At 43.1% G+C, this 19,191-nt stretch overlaps 1 protein-coding gene across 1 annotated transcript; it reads right to left on the bottom strand.

Moving 5' to 3' along the window:
• Positions 1-1,330: 1,330 nt before the first annotated feature.
• Positions 1,331-14,110, bottom strand: LOC132385838 (zinc-binding protein A33-like). Its single transcript, XM_059958067.1, has 7 exons — positions 13,553-14,110; positions 13,016-13,111; positions 12,381-12,614; positions 9,663-9,685; positions 9,470-9,588; positions 2,711-2,841; positions 1,331-1,336 (listed from the first exon to the last, which is right to left on the bottom strand). Exons 1-7 carry the CDS (start codon positions 13,961-13,963, stop codon positions 1,331-1,333), a joined length of 1,020 nt encoding a protein of 339 aa, XP_059814050.1. The 5' UTR covers positions 13,964-14,110.
• Positions 14,111-19,191: the final 5,081 nt, after the last annotated feature.

The raw sequence follows: 19,191 nt of genomic DNA, 5'->3' as shown, positions 1-19,191 counted from the left end.
GCACAAAGCCATGGTGACTATCCTTAATCAGCCCTTGGCTTTCCAAATACTTGTAAATCTGATCTCTCTGAACATCTTACAATAATTTACATACTACTCATGTCAGGCTCACTGGACTGTAATTACCTAGTTTACTATTGGAGCCTTTTTTAAACAATGGAATAACAAGAGCTACCCTCCAATCCTCCGGCACTGCACCCGTGGCTGAGGACATTATAAATATTTCTGTCAGGGACCCTGCAATTACTACTCTAGTCTCTCTCAAGGTCCGAGGAAATATACACTATGCCAGTTTCCTGAGTAAATACCGATGCAAAAAAACTGTTTAAGATATCCCCCATCTCGTAAGGCTCCACACATGGACGACCACTATGATCTTCTCGGGGACCAATTTTGTCCGTTACTATCTTTTTACTCTTATTATACTTGTAGAAACCCTTCAGGTTTTCCTTCACATTATCTGCCAAAGCCAACTCATGTCTTTTTTCCCTTGCTGATTTCCTTCTTTAGTATTTTCTTACGTTTTCTATACTCTTTAAGTAATTCATTTGCTCTTTGTTGCCTCTACCTGCTATACACTACTCTCTTCTTCTTAACCAGATCTCCAATATCCCTTGAAAACCAAGGTTCTCTATGCCTGTCAACTTTGTCTTTAATCCTGGCAGGAAAATGCAAACTCTGCACCCTCAAAATTTCGCATTTGGAGGCCTTCCACTTACTGAACACATCCTTGTCAGGAAAAAAAAAACTCATCCCAATCCACTCGTCCTAGATCTTTTTTCATTTCCACAAAATTAGCCCTTCTGCTATTTAGAACCTCAACTCGAGGACCTGACCCATCCTTATCCGTAATTAACTTGAAACTGATGACATTATGGTCATTATGAACCCAAAATGTTCGCCTACACATACTTCTGTCTCCTGACTGTCTGGGTTCCTAATAGGAGGTCAAGTATTGCATCCTCTCTCGTAGGTACCTCTATATATTGATTTAGAAAACTTTACTGAAAACATTTAACAAACTCCATCTAGCCCTATTACAGTTTGGGAGTCCCAGTCAATATGTGCAAAGTTAAAATCCCCTACTATTACAACTTCCTGTTTCTTTCATCGGTCCACTATCTTTATACAGATTTTTTCCTCCAATTCTCTCTGACTATTGGGCGGTCTATAATACACCTCTATTAGTGTGGTCACACCTTTCCCGTTCCTCAGCTCCACCCATATGGCCTCTGCAGACAAGCCCTCCGGGCTGTCCTGTCTTCGCACAGCTGTGATGTTTTCCCTGACTAGTAATGCTACTCCAGCCCCTTCCATCCCTCCCCCTCTATCATGTCTGAAACAACGAATATGTATAAACCTTAGGTGAGAGGTTATCTTTTTGTATTAATGTATTAAAAATAAATTATAAATTCTACCAATGGAACATCTTACTAAAGGATTCATATTCAAAATAGTATCCAGCAAATCAGATTCTTGCATACATGGAAACATAGATAATTATTTTTGTAAAAAAAAGTGTAACCTGAAGACATTGCAGTAAGTGTGTATGAGAGAGAGAATATTTGCTAATTAGCTCTTCAAAAGTCATCAATCGACCATCGCAAAATAATTGCAAAAATACAAATCCCTTTAATCACTAAAAATGAAACAACATTGGGAGAGAGAACTTAATATGACCTTTGTTAATGATGGTCAATTCTTCTTTAATATGTGCCAATGAGTGTTTAATTCAATTTAAAATTGTTCACTGTTACTATTTAACAGAGGACAGACTATCCAAAATATTTCCTAACATAGACAATTATTGCGGTAGGTATAAAACTGAAGTAGCCGCTTTTTCACATATGTTTTGGTCATGTTCTTCATCAAAATATTTTTGGAAATCTTTGTTTTCTACAATAAGTTCTGAAAATTAATTTACAACCTAATGTAAAACCTTTGATTTCTGTCCGTACATGCAGTCCTCGCATGACCTTTATCCTCCTCCACCTCACTATCTGCTCTAACACTCTGGTAACTCTCCCTCAACAAATCTCCCCCCCCCCCCCCCCCCCGAGCAGCACTGGCAAATCTACACGCAAGAATGTTATTCCCCCTCCAGTTCAGGGGCAAACCGACCCGTCGGAACAGGCCCCACCTTCCCGGGAACAAAGCCCAATTGTCCAGAAACATGAAGCCCTCCCTCCTGCACCATCCCCTTAGCCACGTATTTAGCTGCACTCTCCGCACATTTATATTTACAGGGACTTTACTCCTGACGCCGGTCCCGGGACCCGACCCGTTTACAGACCCGGAGCGGAACCGGAGCAGATTCTCAGCCACTGGTTTACATCCCCAGTCCGGAAGAATGGATAAAGTTTCCCCGTGAATTTATTCCCAGTGAAGGTGTGGAGACGGGACTTGGTCTCCGCGTTGTAAAATGAAACTGTCCCGGATTCGTAACTGAGATAAACTCCCACCATCCCAGGGACGGGACCGCTCGGGAGACGGGTCTCGGGGGAGGGGGGGGGACACAGAACACGTCACAATCCCGATGTAACACGTCATCAACCCGCCCGATGACCCAGAATCCGGTCTCCGGCCTCAGACTGACCGGTCCCTTCCTCTCCACAGACTCTGCGGCGACTCCCAGACACCAGCCCCTATTCCCCATCACCTCCACCTCCCAGTAAGGTCTCCCCGATGTGAATCCCTCTGATCCCAGTACACAAAACCAGTTTGTGAATCTCTTCCCGGTGTCAGGGAGATTCCTCCGGGTCCCGGTCAGTCTCACACTCTTCCGATCCTCAGACACCTCGAGATACGGACTCGCCGTTTCCACATCCAGGGTGACAGAGACTGGGGGGAGAAGCAGAGAATTAGAGAGGCCCGGGGATCGGGGGGAGACTCGGGCAGCGCGGCCCCGGGGATTGGGGGGAGAATCGGACAGCGCGGCCCTGGGGATGGGGGGGGGGGGAGACTCGTGTAGCGCGGCCCTGGGGATCGTGGGTGGGGGGAGACTCCGGCAGCGCGGCCCCAGGGATCCGGGGGGGGGGGACTCGGGTAGCGCGGCCCCGGGGTTCGTGGTGGGGGGACTCGTACAGCGCGGCCCCGGGACCGAGGGATAGGCCGCTCTGCCTCCGGCGCGGTCGGGTGGCCGACACGAACCTTTGACTCGACAAAAGCCCATTTTTCCTTCCAACCTTTCTTATTCCACCGCCCTGGCAAGATGTATTTTAAAACATTCTCCCTGTACCCATCTCGACAGTTGATCAACGGCCACACGTAAACAGAGATAATCCTCTTCCCTGTCCACTATACCATTAATTTTAGTGTCTCTCACAAACCTACTAACTATGTCACTTACAGTCTCATTCAAATCACTGATATGAATGACAAACAACCCGGCCCCAGTACCGACCTCTGCGGGTCACAGGCCTCCAGTCCTCTGTGTTTAGGAGACAGTCGGACAGACACTTCAACAGGCAAGACACAGAGGGAGACTGACCTAATGCTGGCCAATGGGATGAATGTGTATGGGAAATAGGTCAGCACAGAGGTGAAGGGTCGAAGGGCACATTTCTATGCCATTTCTATGTACAGCGATGGCTCAGTGAACTGAATGGCTAAGAACCCCAAACCCCCTCACCCCCCACGGGTGCTGAGAATTCCAAACACAGTGACCCCTGACCCTGAACTCCTCAGACAGGGGAAACATCCTCCCTGGCTCCAGCCTGTTGACCCCTGAAAGAATTTCATGTTTCCCTCAGATCTCCTCTCATTCTTCTAAACTGGGAACAGAGAACACAGAACAGTACAGCACAGGAACAGTCCCTTCATTCAATGTTCACAATCATTTGTCGGAGGCTGTGCTTCCCGTTCTCGACCCACCCACATCCTCCCAACATCAATTCTCATCAGACAGGTGTCAAGAGAGATCTGGCGAGACCCTTCATCAGCACCTGTGTAGCTTGGATTACCAACATCTGCAGATTTTCTCCTGTTTGATTTTTAACTTTTTCATTGCCGGAATCATTCTTGTGAACCTCCTCCAACCTCTCCAATGCCAGCACATCTTTTCCAATATACGCAACCAGAAACTGCTCACAATACTGCAAGTGTTGTCTGACCAATGCCTTATAAAACCTCAGAATTACATCCTTCCACTTGTATTCTAATCTCCTCGAAATGAAAGCAAACATTGAGTTTGCCGATCTTACCACTTACACAAATTGCAAGTTAACCTTGCGGGAATCCTGCACAAGGACACCCAAGTCCCTTTGCACTTCAGATTTTTGAATGTTCTCCTGTTTACAGAATTGTCTATGCCGTTATTCTTTCTATCAAAGTGCATGCACGATTTCCCTAAGCAATAATCCATCTATCACTTATTTGCCCATTTCCTGATCTGTCTCTGTCCTACCCCAGATTCCGAGCTTCTGCAGCACTACTTGGCCCTTCACCTATCTTCATATCATCTGCAAGCTTGGCCACAAAGGCAACAATTCTGTCAGCCAAATCATTCTTTGTCTCTCTTGGCTTTGTGTTCCTCGAAGAATTCCAACGGATTTGTCAGGTAAGATTTCCCCCTCAGGGAAGGCATGCTGTCTTTGCTCTATTTTATCATGAGCCTCCATGTACCCAAAAGCTCGTCCTTAATACTGGACTCCAACATATTCCCAACCACACCACATCCACATAACCCACCTATAAGTTTCTTCCCCCAACTGCTCTCCCTGCTGAAAGAGTGAAGTGACCGTTGCAATTTCCAGTCATCTTGAATGACCAAATATCTAGTGATTCTTGAAAGATCATCACTAATGTCCCCATATTCTCTTCAGCTAACTCTTTCCAAACACTGGGGTGTAGTCCATCTGATCCAGGACCTTCAGATCTTCAATCGTCCCACTTACTTTCTCCTCAGTAACAGCAACAATACTCATTTCTGTCCCCTGACACTCTGCCATGGCTTTATCTCACATTTCTCCCCTCCGGTGTCATTTTCTAGGGGTCCAATATCCAGTCTCACCTCGCTTTTACTCTTTACATTTTGTGTCCTCTTGAGTATTGTTGGCGAGCCTTCCCTCATATCTCATTTTCACTCCTTATTGCTTTGTAATTCCTTGAACAGAATCTTCTTGATACTCCAACATCCAGCTGATTTTTGCTTTGTTGTATGCCCTCTCTTCTGCTTTTATGCTGTCTTTGACTTCCCTTGTCAAACACGATTACCTCATCCTCCCTGTATAATACTTCTTCATCTTTGGGTTTTATCTATCCAAATTGCCCCTGGAGTTCCAGTCCTTGTTGTTCTGCAATCGTCCCTGCTCGTGTCCCCTTCCAATCTACTTTGGTCAGCTCCTCCCTCGTGCCTCCATAACTAACTTTACTCCACTCTGATACTGATATATCTGACGTTATCTCCCTCTCAAACTCTGGGGTGAATTCTATCATTTTATCATCAAGGTTCTTTTACCATAATCTCCCAAATCATATCTGGTTCATTATACAAATCCCACTCTGGAATTGCCTTTCTCCCATTGGGCTCAACCACAAGCAGTTCGAAAAAGCCATCATGGAGGCATTGTACAAATTATTTCTCTTGGAATGCAGCATCTTCATGAATTTCCCAATTTTACTCCTTGTCCTTTTCTCTATCTCCTGGTGTCATTTGTATCCCATTTCTATTCATGGCTACTGTTTGGAGGCCTGGACATCACTCTCATCAGGGTCTTTTTACCCTTGCAGTTTTTGAACTTTACCCATAATAATTCGACATCTTTCAATACTATCTCATCTCTCTCTAAAAACTTCATTTCATTCTTTACCAACAGAGCCTCCCCGGCCTCTCTGCCTACCTGCCTGTCCTTTCAATACAAGGTTTATCCTTGAGTGTTGAGCTTCAAGCCAGGATCTCCTTTCCACCACAACTCAGTGATGCCAACAATGTTGTCCCTGCCAATCTCTACCTGTGCTACAACATCATCTACCTTATTCCATATACTGCTGCATTCAAACACAACACCTTCAGTCCTGTATTCATCAGCCTATTCCACACTGTCCACATGAACTGAAGTAAGGTCTTTGATGTCGTTGATAGACCACACTTGGAGCATTGTCTGCATTTCCGGTTCCCGACTATGGGGGGATGTCATTACACTGGACAGGAGGCTTCAGGAGGATGTTACCAGGACTGGGGACTTGGGTTAAAAGCAGAGCGTGTATAAGCTTGGGCTATTTAGCTGGAGTGTAGGTTGTTGAGCGATGACCCCTGAACACATTCATAAAGGACTTAGATAAAGTGAGTCTTTTTCCGAGAAATGGGAGTACAGAACCAGAGAGCTCAGATTCAAAGTGAGACAGAACATTTTTATGAAGGATCTATGGGATAACATTCCCAGAGAGAGAGAGGGTGGTATACGGATATACATCATAAAATGATGACCCCTGTAGAATACCATTAGTCACTGGCGGCCAACCTGAAAAGGATACCATTACTCTCATTTGCTGTTTCCTACCAGTCAGCCAATGCTCTAACTAAGCCATTAACATTCTGTAATACCATGAGCTCTTAACTTGGTAAGCAGCTTCATGTGTGGCACCTTGTCAGCGGCCTTCTGTGATTCCGAATATACAACATCCACTGCATCCCCTTTATCCATCCTACTTGTAATCTCCTCAAAGTATTCCAATAGGTTTGTCAGGCAAGATATTCCCTTAAGAAATCCAGGCTGACTTGTCCTATCTTATCCAGTGTCAGCAAGTATTCCATAACCTCATACTTAACAATTGACACTAACTTCTTCCCAACCACAGAGGTGAGGCTAACTGGTCTATAACTTCCTTTCTGCTGCCTTCCTCCTTACTAAAGAGTAGAGTGACATTTGCAATTTTCCAGTCCTCTGGCACCAATGATTTTTGAAAGATCATTTCATATGTTTCCACAATGTGGACCGCTACTTCTTTCAGAACACTAGGGTGCAGTTCATCTGGTCTGGGTGACTTGTGTAGCTTTAGGTCTTTCAGCTTTTTGAGCACCTTCTCCCTTGTAACAGTCACTCTCTTCCCTCGCACTCTTCAACACCAGGCATAGTGCTAGTGTCTTCCATGGTGAAGACAGGTGCAAAGTACTCATTTAGTTCATCTGCCATCTCTTTGTCCCCCGTAAGTATATATGCAGCCTCATTTCCAAGTGATCCTAGATCCAATCTCATCTCTATTTTTTACAATATGAAACACAATTTGATATTGTTTGCTAGCTTGTTTTACAAAGACAGGTGTGTGAAAAGGGCTTGAAGGATCATTGGAGACTCAAGTCACCCCAACCACCAACTGTACCAGTTGCTATCATCCGGGATACGGTACCGCAGCATAAAAGCCAGGAGCAACAGGCTCCGCGACAGCTTCTTCAACCAGGCCATCAGACTAATTAACTCGTGTGGACACAACTGTATTTCTATGTTATATTAACTAGCATGTTATACAGATTATTTATCATAAATTACTATAAAATGCACATTGCTCATTAAGACGGAGATGGAACAAAATGAAGGATGTAAGTAATAATGTTAATTCAATTCAGTTCAATTTCATATTTCACTTTTCTGTTCCTCTCTGTAAATATTTCAAAGCTTCCCCATCCTCTGTCTTCCTACTAATTTTTGCTTTGTTGAATACCCTCTTTTTTGCTTTTACATCAGCTTGTCTTCCCTTGTCAGCCATGGTTGCACTATATTGCCATTTGAGTATTTATTTATTTTTGGAGTACATCTATCCTTCACCTTCCTCATTTTCCCAGAAACTGACACAATTTCTGCTCTGCTCTCATCCCTGTCAGCATCTCCTTCCAATTTCCTTTGGCCAACTCCTCTCTCAGACCAATGTAATTTCCTTTACTCCAGTGAAATACTACAACGTCAGACTTTACCTTCTCCTTATCAAATTTCAAGTTGAACTCAGTCATGTTGTGAGCACTGCCTCCTAATGGCTATTTGACCCTGAGTTTCCTAATCACCTCCGGTTCAACACATAACACCCAATCCAGTAGAGCTGATTTCCCAGTCGGCTCAACGACAAACTGCTCTAAAAAGCCATCACATAGCATTCAACAAACTCACTCTTGAGATCCATTACCAATCTGATTTTCCCAATTCACCTGCATGTTCAAATCTCCCATGACTAACATAACATTTGTCCTGTTGACATGCCTTTCCAATTTCCAGTTGTAATCTGTGCTCCACATCCCAGCTACTGGTGGGGTGACTGTATATAACTGCCATCAAGGTCCTTTGACATTTGTAGTTTCATAATTCAACACACAAGGATTCAACATCTTCGTATCTTATGTCACAACTTTCGACTGATTTACCAGCAGAGCCATGTCACCCCCTCTGCCTACTTTTCTATACCACTGATACATTGTGTAACCTTGGTCATTCAGCTCCCAACTGCAACCATCCTTCAGTCACGATTCAGCGATGGCTACAACATCACACCCGGCAATCTATAACCTTATTTTGATACTCCATGCATTGAGATCTAACACTTTGAGTAATGTATTTGCTACCCTTTTTGATTCTGTGTCCCTAAAGCACTGATAGTCACCCTGCTGGCTACAATTCTGTACTTGCATCTGTCTGCCCTATCTGACAGTCTAACTGCACGCTATCTTTGTATTTTTAACATCAGTCTTATCCAGAGTCCCTTCATTCTAGTTCCAACCCCAGTGCCAAATTAGTTGAAACCCTCCCTAACAGCTCTATCGAACCTCTCTGAGAGAATATTGTTCCCCCTCGGGTTCAGGTGCAACCCGTCACTTTTGAACAGGTCCCTGTTCCTGTTCCTACCCACACCGGCACGTGGCACAGACAACATTCCAGAAATTACAACCCAGGAGGTACTGCTTCTCAGCTTTCTACTGAGCTCTCTAAATTCTATCTTCACGACCAATTTGCTTTTACATCCTGTGTTATTGGTACCAACATGTACCAAGATATCTGGCTGTTTTCTCTTCCTCTCTGAAATGCTACGGACACGGTCCGAGTCGTCCCTAACCCTGGCACCTGGGAGGCAACATACCATTCGGGTGTCCCGTTCACGTCCACAGATTATACTGTCTGCTCCCCTGACGATTGAGTCCCCTGTCACTCCAGCTCTCCACTTCTCCATCTAACATCAGTGAGAGGTGCGGGTTCAGGAGGGGATGGGGTGAGGAACTGTGTCAGTCAGAGTCTGCACTCACAGCGCACGAAGGACGTGTTTTTTCCTGACAATCCCAGTCACCACACTGATTCCCGCTTTTATTCCCTACAATAACATCAAGTCAGTATTAAATTCCCAGCTCCTGTGGTAGGATTAGTGTTAGTGCCAGTCGGTGGGGTTGATGTGAAATAAACTTCAGTTCCCCTTCAGTCCATTATCACAGCCAATCCTTGCTTCAACCTGGAACTTAATTGAACAAGGAGAAATGAATCTTTGTAAGTTTTACCTCGATTAATGGCATCAAGTGTTTCTCTCAGCAATGTGTTCAACAAATAGAGGTGATCGAATTTTTCAACCGGTAGGGCCTCATCTGTCACTGACAATTCCTGGACATCGTCATTAATCCTGTAAATATAAAACTGCTGGTTATAAACTGCAATTTTTAGCTATACAGGTTTTCAATAAAGAGTATGTCCTACCTCTTGTTACGATGAGCTTCCTCCTGAAATAAATCAAAGATAAATCTGATTAGACTTGGACTTGCTGTCCACATCCTGAAATTCATCCAAATCATTACAGGTTGTTGAAAATTCCCACTCCTGCAGTCACACTCGCACTCACGGACAATCCAGAACCATGGGGTAAATTACAGGGAATGTTTCTGAATGTCAGACCATTGCTGAGAGTATGAAACTTATAAGGAAGACAGGACAAGTTGTGCATTTTCATCTGGATATGACATCAGGGTGATAAGATAGAGGAATTTAAGATCAGTGATGGATTTAATTGTATGAGTTGGGGGTGGTGTACCTCTATTTATGGGAAGAATTGTGGGCGAAGAAATTCCAGATGGATTTTAATAAATCCCATGAGAAATTTAGTGAAGAGGAACTCGGTGCCACAGGAGTGGTTGAAGCAGAACAGCAGAGATTGAATATAATGGGAAAACTGGATAAACACATGAGTGACCATCGAGCTCGGGGCTCTGTTACTGGGTGTGGTGAGTAGTTGGGAGGAGAATTCTGGATATTGATAGAAGATGATGGACCGAATGGCCTGTTTCTGATGGAGACCAGACGATTTGCACCCCAGGCCACTGTGGGAGGTGAGGGAGGAGATTGCTGAGCGTCTGGCTATGATCTTTGCATCATCGATGGGGACAGGAGAGGTTCCAGAGGATTGAAGGGATGCAGATGTCATTCGCTTTTTCAAGAAAGGGAGTAGAGATAGCCCAGGATATTATAGACCAGTGAGTGTTACTTCAGTAGTTTGGAAGCTGATGGAGAAGATCCTGAGAGGCAGGAGTTATGAACATTTGGAGAGGCATAATATGATCAGGTATAGTCAGCATGGCTTTGTCAAAGGCAGTTCGTGCCTTCCGACCCTGATTGAATTTTTTTGAGTATGGGACAAAGCATATTGATGAAGGTAGAGTAGTAGATGTAGTGTATATGGAATTCAGCAAGGGATCCAAGGGGACATTGATTTGTTCAACCAGAATTTGCTTCCCCACAGAAGACAAAGTGTGGTTGTAGACGGGTCATATTCTACATGGAGGTCTGTGACCAGTGGTGTGCCTCAGGGATCTGTTGTGGGACCTCTTCTCTTTGTGATTATTGTAAATGAGCTGGATGAGGAAATGGAAGGATAGGTTAATAAACTTGCTGATGACACAAATGTTGGGGGTATTGTGGATAGTGTGGAGAGTATACAGCAGGGCATTGATCTGAGAAGACTGAGAAGTATCTGATGGAGTTTAACACAGATTAGTGTGAAGTGGTTCACTTTGGCAGGTGAAATATGATGGCAGACTATGGGAGGAGAATTCCCATAAGACTTGGCGTCACTACAGGAAGGATGTGGAGACCATAGAAGGGGTGCAGAGGAGATTTATAATGATGTTAACTGGATTGAGGAGCATTCCTTATGAGAGTAGGTTGAGTGAACTCGGCCGTCTCTCCATGGAGCGACAGAGAATGAGAGGTGACTTGATAGAGATGTACAAGATGGTGAGAGGATTGATCAGAGTCAGAGGCTTTTTCCCAGGGCTGAAATGGCTAACATGACAGGACACAATTTTAATGTGCATGGAAACAGGTACAGAGAATATGTCAGGGGTAATAATTTTACGCAGAAAGTGCTGAGTGAGTGAGTGGAATGGGCTGCCGGCGACAGTAAAGGATGCAGATATGATAGGGTCTTTTAAGACACTCCTGGATAGGTACATTGTGTTCAGAGAGATAGAGGACGATGGGGAACCTTGTGTAATTCCAAAAGTAAGGACATGTTCGGCACAGAATTGTGCACTGAAGGGCCTGTATTGTGCTCTAGGTTTTCCATGTTTATATTTCTAAGTTTCTAATGTGAAACTTATCTGAAAATTTCAAGAAACATTGAAAGTTTCCCTAATCTGACAAAAACTTGATATACAGGATATTTGATGTGTGGGTCACATTCTTTGTTCTCACGGATTGACAGAGAGACCCCCACACTCACAGCCTGACTGGAACTGGGTGTTAATGGGATTTTTAGAGGATATTGAATGTGATAATTAAGGGTACAATTAGTAGCTCTGTGTTATAATCAGAGTAAATCATTTCAAAAAGATTTCATTATATCCTGGGATGAACAGAAGTTGTGGAAGTCCGGTTTTGGGACAACATCAATGCTGAATAGTTGCATCAATTGTCTGGTGAGAAACAGTTGACTGCCATTTGTAAATGCTGTGTGTAGGATCAATGCATCTGTTTTCTATCTTTGATAGTCTTGTCTCAATTGTATTCCGTGTCACGTGATTGTAATGGTAACTAGTCACGTGTTGGGGGGTGTGTGGTAATAGTGAAGGGAATAAGTTACATATTCATGCTTTGTTCTGGGCAGTTTTGATATGAGGACAGATGGATATCATATCTTTTGTTAACCGCTTTGTTGCTGATTAACTTACAAATAATTACGCTGAAGGTTCATTGCTTCATGATAGTATGTTGCAGATAAAGGATCGAATACAAATCTTTGACATTTTGGAAGGTCATTATTCGTGTGATTGGAGGCTCGTCATACAAGACTCACAATCTTGTGAGGACACCAGCAGCGGCAATTGATTTGTTAGAATTGGTTGCTGTGCTGTGTTTATTTCAAATATACCACTGTTCATTCAGTGCCCTTTGACAGAAATAAATTGAAATATAATCCCTCACCTTGAGAAATATCACACTGTCTTTTTGATCTGTCTGTTCCCTTAGCTTAGTGATTTCCTCCTGAATAACCCTTATGTTCTTTTGAAGAGCTAGAAGATTTTCCTCCATTGTGTCGAGAATCCTCTTCTCTTCTTCCCTAAGATCCCTGAGTAAGCTCTGCTCTTTCTCAGTGATAATCTGGCGCAGTTCAGCAAACTGGGATGTGATGTGGGACTGAAGGCTGTGTGACTGTTCCTGTCGAATGAAAGGTGAAGATTAATTTACTCTGTTGCTGTGTGTATTTCCTGATGACATTAAGGGGACCATTTGATCCAACAATGTCCATGCTCGCTCTGAAACATTCCCATCACGTTTTCCTGAAACCTATTCTCCCCATTGACACATTTAGTCCCACCTGATTCACATGCACCCTCCCCCATCTTCACAGGGTTAATTGTAATTAACCATTCATCCAGCATGTCCCTGGAATGTGTCTGAAACTGTCATGGTTACAGGGGGAGCATGCAAACTCCACACAGACAGCAGCAGAGGTCAGGATCGAACCCAGGTCACTGGAGCTGCGATACTCGGCTATTCTGCATTAAATGGAGCAAAACTCGACAGTAAAATCAGAAATTCCGCTCAGGAAGCCTCACCTGAACTCCGGAAATCTTCTCTTTCTGTTGTTGCTCCTTTTCCTGGAAGTCTGATTTCTTTTTTGTGAGAGAGTCTAAGGAAGATTTTAGCTGATCCTAGAAGTCAGAGAGTGAAGGAAATAGAGACAAAGATGCATCAAAAAAACAGGTGATCAAACCCGATTATCACAGAAAATGCCGGAGGAACTCAGTGAGTCAGGCAGCATCTATTCAGGGGAAATAAAACAGTCGGAGTTTCGGTATGAGACCCTTCATCAGGACTGGGAAGGAATGGGAAACTGACACCGCTTGCAGGTGTCTGTGCCAGGAGAGAGATCAGTGGGGAGGAGCGTGTGGATCAGGACGATACAGTACGGGGAGCGATCCGTACAGAGAGCGGAGAGTTCGGGGTGCGGCGGTGGGCCGTGGGACGGAGATGCTAGAATCCCGTTGGAGATGATGTAAGTTGCAAAGAATGATGTGTTGGTTATGAAGGCTCGTGTGATGGTTTGTAGGACAAAGGAAATGTGTTAAGTTTTAAACTAACGTTAGTTTTACCTTGTAGTTTTTAACAGCTTCTTCAATCAGCACGAATCGATGCTCTCTGTGTTCCTGCGCAGCTGCACAGATCACACAGATCAGTGTCTTGTCCGTTTCACAAAACAGCTTCAGTTCTTCCTCATGTTCCTCGCAGTGACGTATACTTTCCTTTCCTTTCGGATTTAGGTTTAGATTCCGAACTTCTTGTGTCAGATTTCCTAAGGTCCGATTCACCCTGAGGGTGCGGTCAGCAAACACCTCTCTGCATTCCGGGCAGGAGTTTCTCTTCTCCCTTTCCCAATACTTTGTGATACAAGAGTGACAGAAGTTGTGTCCGCACTCCAGTGTAACCGGATCGGTGAAGAAATCCAGACAGATGGGACAAATCACCTCCTCGCTCAAACTCTCGACCGGTCCTTTCGAAGCCATATTAACTCCCAGCACTTCCTGATTCAGAATGCTTTTACAGCAGGCCAGGCAGCATCTATAGTGAGAAGCACTGCCGACGTTTCGGGCCGAGACCCTTCGTCAGGACTAACCGAAAGGAAAGATAGTAAGAGATTTGAAAGTAGTGGGGGGAGGGGGAAATGCGAAATGATAGGAGAAGACCGGAGGGGGTGGGGGGAAACAAAGAGCTGGAAAGGTGATTGGCGAAAATGATACAGAGCTGGAGAAGGGAAAGGATCATGGGACGGGAGGCCTCAGGAGAAATAAAGGAGTTGATGGGGAGGGGAGACCAGAGTTCCACCAGCGTTTTGTGTGTATTGTTTGAATTTCCAGCATCTGCAGATTTCCTCGTGTTTGCAATTCCTGATTCAGCCAGATTTGCTAAGGCCCGATTCACCCTGAGGGTGCGGTCAGCAAACTCCTCTCTACATTCCGGGCAGGAGTTTCTCTGCTCCCTTTCCCAACACCGTGTGATACAAGAGCGACAGAAGTTGTGTCCGCACTCCAGTGTAACCGGATCGGTGAAGAAATCCAGGCAGACGGAGCAAATTAGCTCCTCGCTCAAACTCTCGGTCTCTCCTTTCGAAGCCATGTTATCTCCCAGCACTTCCTGATTCAGAATGCTTTCACTTTCTGTTACACTTCTGCGTTAAATGAACGCCGTAGGTTCGGCATAGCCCTTTATCCTGCGCCACAGACGGACAGGCACCTCTCCAATAACCTAACTGCGCCTCGCGGCAACGCAGACCGCTCCAGCTCCCAGCAACAGCCCGTCCTCACACACACAGCCAATCAGCGACCACCGCTGGGAGAGGGATGCTGCCATTGGCTGAGGGGTGTCAATGGGCGGGACGCTGTTTGGACCGGGACCGAGTGGGCCGGAGACCGGGAGCTGCGCCTCGGGTTTCGGCTGCACCACCGGCGGGTCGTGAATCCTTTCGAAGGCAGAGCTGAAGCGACCGGCGGAGATTCCGTGAGATGTTTCAGCTACACGAAGGGCGCCCGGCCTTTCCCCGCCGAGGATCGGGGCCTGTTGTCTGGAGTTGTCTCCCAGACCCGTCCCGTCCTGCTGGGAGACGGGAGCTGCCCCGCAGCGGCTGCCGGTGGATCTCCGGAGCTCTCACCGCTCCCCTGTGCAATCCGAACGGCTGAAAACCAAGGGAGAACCAGGCGCAAAGGTAAACTCGTGCTTCAGAAAATAACAAACAGGAGCATGTCTGGCCATTCGGCCCGTTGCGCCTATTCCAGCCTTTCCTCAGAGTAGTCCTTTTTAAATCTTTTTATTGATTTTAAACAAACATAAATGAAACATGAATACAAAGAGCTTGAGAGTAAATAATTGATACAAATAGATGATTAAAAACCTCCCATCTCATAGTGGTTGCAAGAAATGGTGAAAATAACCCCCCCCCCCCCATGAAAAAAACCTAGCCAACATGGGCCATTGCATTATATCAATTATACACAGTAGCGTCAATAACTCCGCACCTCCATCCAAATAATTAAGGACAATAAAAGTCAGGTTCAGGAAAAGTCAGTTTAGCTCATATGAAAATATTGAATAAATGGTCTTCAAGTTTCTTCATATTTAACTGAAGGTTCAAAGACAACACTTCTAATATTTTTCATCTCGAACAAGAAATAGTTTGAGAAAACCACTGAAATGTAGTTGGAGGATTAATTTCTTTCCAATTCAATAGGATAGATCTTCTAGCCATTAATTTAACAAATGCAATCATCCGCCGGGCTGGCGGGGGGATAAATGACTATTATCCACCATTGGTAAACCGAAAATTGCAGTAATAGGATGAAGTTGCAATCTGATATTCAGAACTGTTGATATAATACCAAAAATATCTTTCCAATAATTTTGCAAACAGGGGCAAGACCAGAACATGTGGGGCAATGAAGCGACTTCAGAATGACATCAGTCACTGTTCAACTGAAATTGTTCAACCTGCTCAGTCGAGGAAAAAACACCAGAGACACGAAATTACCTCTGAAGTGGTATTTATTAGAGAGGAGTTCGCAGCCACACGCACTTGGGGCGTAAGGTAGCCAGCTCCCAATCTGTCAGGTCACAGAGGTCATATTTATACCCCAAAATGGGGCACTACATTCTTAAATATGGTTACCGAATCAAATTCATCGATTGATTGGCTTAGCACACAAAATACTCGGAGTAAGTATAGACACAAGCAAAATCCTTGGAATAATTATGGACGCAAGCAAAACACTCGACATAGTTATATAGCTCAGATACTTTGCCAGACACATTGTCTTGCGGTGACAATGTTCCCCTTTCTTTGTGGTTGCCATTTCCGTTTGGTACACTAATTTAGTTACATGTTCCCTGTCCTCCTACGCTTCCTCCAGTACATACCGGCTCCAGTCCTCTATGCATACTTTACTACACTTACCCCTCGTTCCCCCCTACACGTAGCCCTTACCCTCTCCACATTCTCATCACAGGTTGGATTAACATGAGAATAAAATCGAGCGAGTTTATCCTCTCACATGTGACCCCTATGAACAACCTGAAATTGTATTAAGCATGTTTAGCACAAAGAGAGGAAGAATTGACTATTTTTAAAATTTTCTCCCACTGCTCTGTGGGTATAAGACAGTGAAGTTCTTTTTCCCATTCCTTCTTAATTTTTTCCGATACTCCTGGCTGTATTTTCATGATATTATTATAAGTGATGTCTACTTAACCCTTCTGGCAAGGATTCAGAGCTAGAATTTTTTTCTGTAATGTCCATTCGACATAATTTCAGAAAAGACTGTAACATTCAAGAAATTTCTAACTTGCAAGTATCTAAAAAAATGAGTTTTAGGCTGGATAGCTGTTCAAAGGACATAGAACTGTTAACTAAAAATAGATCACAAAAACATGTTATACCTTTTGTTTTCCATAACAAAGGCTTGGCTGATAAAAGAGGGCTGGACAAAAAAGTTAGATATAATAGGGGTTGATAAGATAAACTCATTCAAGCTGAAGAATTTACGAAATTGAAATCATGTTCTTAATGTATGTTTAACTATAGGATTAGTTATTTGTTTATTCAGTTTAGATAAAGCAAAAGCAGGCAAAGATCCTAAAATAGAAAACAATGAGAAGTCTTGTACAGATTTACACTCGAAATTTACCCATTGTTGGCAAGGTACTATGACCGATTATTGTGTCCATAATATTAACTATCTGATGTTAACTGCCCAGTAGTAAAATCTAAGGTTTGGCAAAGACAAACCACCTTCCTTCTTAGGCTTCTGTAAATATTTCTTACTTAATCTGGGATTTCTATTCTGCTACACATACGAGGATATTTTGGAATCAATAATATCAAAGAAAAATTTAGGAATAAAAATTGGTAATGCTTGAAATAAATATAAAAATTTGGGTAATACTATTATCTTGATAGTATTAATTCGACCAACCAATGACAAAGATGATGGGGGCCACCTGGTAATAAGTTGCTTGATTTGATCAATTTTAAAAAAAATTAACTTTAAATAAATCCTTATGTCTCTTGGTAATTTTAATACCCAAATAAATTCAATGATCTGTGACAACTTTAAATGGTATGTGTTTATAGATTGAAACTTGCATATTTAATGGAAATAATTCACTCTTATTAAAATTCAGTTTGTAGCCAGGAAAGCTACTAAACTGAGCAAGGAAGGATAAAATAGCAGGAATAGATCTCTCGGGGTCAGATATGTCTAGTAACAAATCATCAGCATAAAATGATAACATGTCCCTTCCCTACAGGTAATTCCAAAACTGTTAGGTGATTCACGAATGGCAACGGCTAAAGGTTCCAAAGCAATGTCAAATACTAGAGGACTTAAAGGGCAGCCATGTGACAAACAAAGAAAAGGAGATCTTTGATTATTGGTGAGAACCAAAGTCAAAGGTTTATAATATATTAATTTAATCCACGATATAAATTTCAAGCTAAAATTAAAATTCTGCAACATATTTAATAAATATGGCCATTCAACTCTCTCGAATGCTTTTTCTGGTATTTTAGATGAAGAAGTATAAATTACATTAATTAATTTTCTAATGTTAAAAATGACTAACAGTTTTTAATACATCCGGTCTGATACACAGAGATAATTTGAGGTAAAATATTTTCTAAACTAATGGCCAGAATTTTGATAAAAATCTTAGAATCCGTATTCAGCAAGGATATTGGCTGATAGGATGCACATTCAGTAGGGTCTTTATCTTTTTTAAGAATTGGAGAAATGGAGGCATCATAAAAAGATTGCGGTAATTTACCTACAATTAACATATCTTTAAAAATTTTACAAAGCCAAGGAGCAAGTATAGAAGAAAAGGAGTTAATTCAGCAGTATAACCGTCCGGACCAGGGGCTTTACCTGAATTCATTGAAAAATAGCCTCTTTTATTTCGGTTTCCATAATAGATGAGTTTAGAAATACACAATCTTCTGCTGTTAATTTTGGGATATTCAATTTTCTTAAAAATTCATCCATTATGGAAGAATCCTCAACAAATTCTAATTGATATAAAAATTATAAAAATCTTGAAAGGCTTTATTTATCTCTTTATGATCAATCGTCAAAGTGCCATGTTGTTTATGAATGTTAATGATTTGTCGTTTAACCGAAGCAGTTTTCAATTGATTAGCCAATAATTTGCCAGATTTATCTCTACTTACAGAAAACATGGGTTTTGGATTTAATTACCTGATTTTCAATCGAGGAGGACAATGACAAACTGTGCTCCATTTGAAGTTCAATCCTCTTTTTATGAATTTCTTTACTGGTGGTCACTGAATAAAGAGATGGGTTTCAATCAGTAATTCATCCTTGTGTCGCCATATCAAGCTTTGACTCATTGTGAATGGGAGAGATCAGAAGCTTGAGAGGACCTAATTCACTCAGGTTCGCCAATGGTGGTTCAGGTTATTTTTGAGCTTTCAGCAGTGGCCACTCAACAGTCAGGATGGATTATCAAGAAAATCTTCATTAGCAGGAGCAAGTGGAGCGGTCGTTGTTGGAGTGGACAGAGTTGGAGCGGAGACTTTGAGGCTTTAATTCTTTGAGGTTTCAGTGGGGAGAGCAGTCAGTCAGAGAAGGCAAAATCATGATGGAGGTAGAATTTTTTTTGCCCCTTCTTTACATTTTTCCAGTTGGAACAGTGGAGATGACAGGCGGGGTGGTGGAAAGCTGCTTTG

This window comes from Hypanus sabinus, assembly GCF_030144855.1.
Source record: "Hypanus sabinus isolate sHypSab1 chromosome X2 unlocalized genomic scaffold, sHypSab1.hap1 SUPER_X2_unloc_26, whole genome shotgun sequence".
NCBI classification, from domain to species: Eukaryota; Metazoa; Chordata; class Chondrichthyes; order Myliobatiformes; family Dasyatidae; genus Hypanus; species Hypanus sabinus.
Note: the sequence above shows the minus strand (reverse complement) of the source record. Positions and strands in the feature narration are given on the sequence as shown.

Excerpts from the sequence above, each read along its gene's own strand:
- LOC132385838 (XM_059958067.1), bottom strand. The coding sequence starts at position 13,963 with ATGGCTTCGAAAGGACCGGTCGAGAGTTTGAGCGAGGAGGTGATTTGT. Across the intron at positions 9,589-9,662 it reads GAAGCTCATCGTAACAAGAG|GATTAATGACGATGTCCAGG; the intron begins GTAGGACATACT and ends TTATATTTACAG. Across the intron at positions 2,842-9,469 it reads ACTTGATGCCATTAATCGAG|TCTCTGTCACCCTGGATGTG; the intron begins GTAAAACTTACA and ends TTCTCCCCCCAG.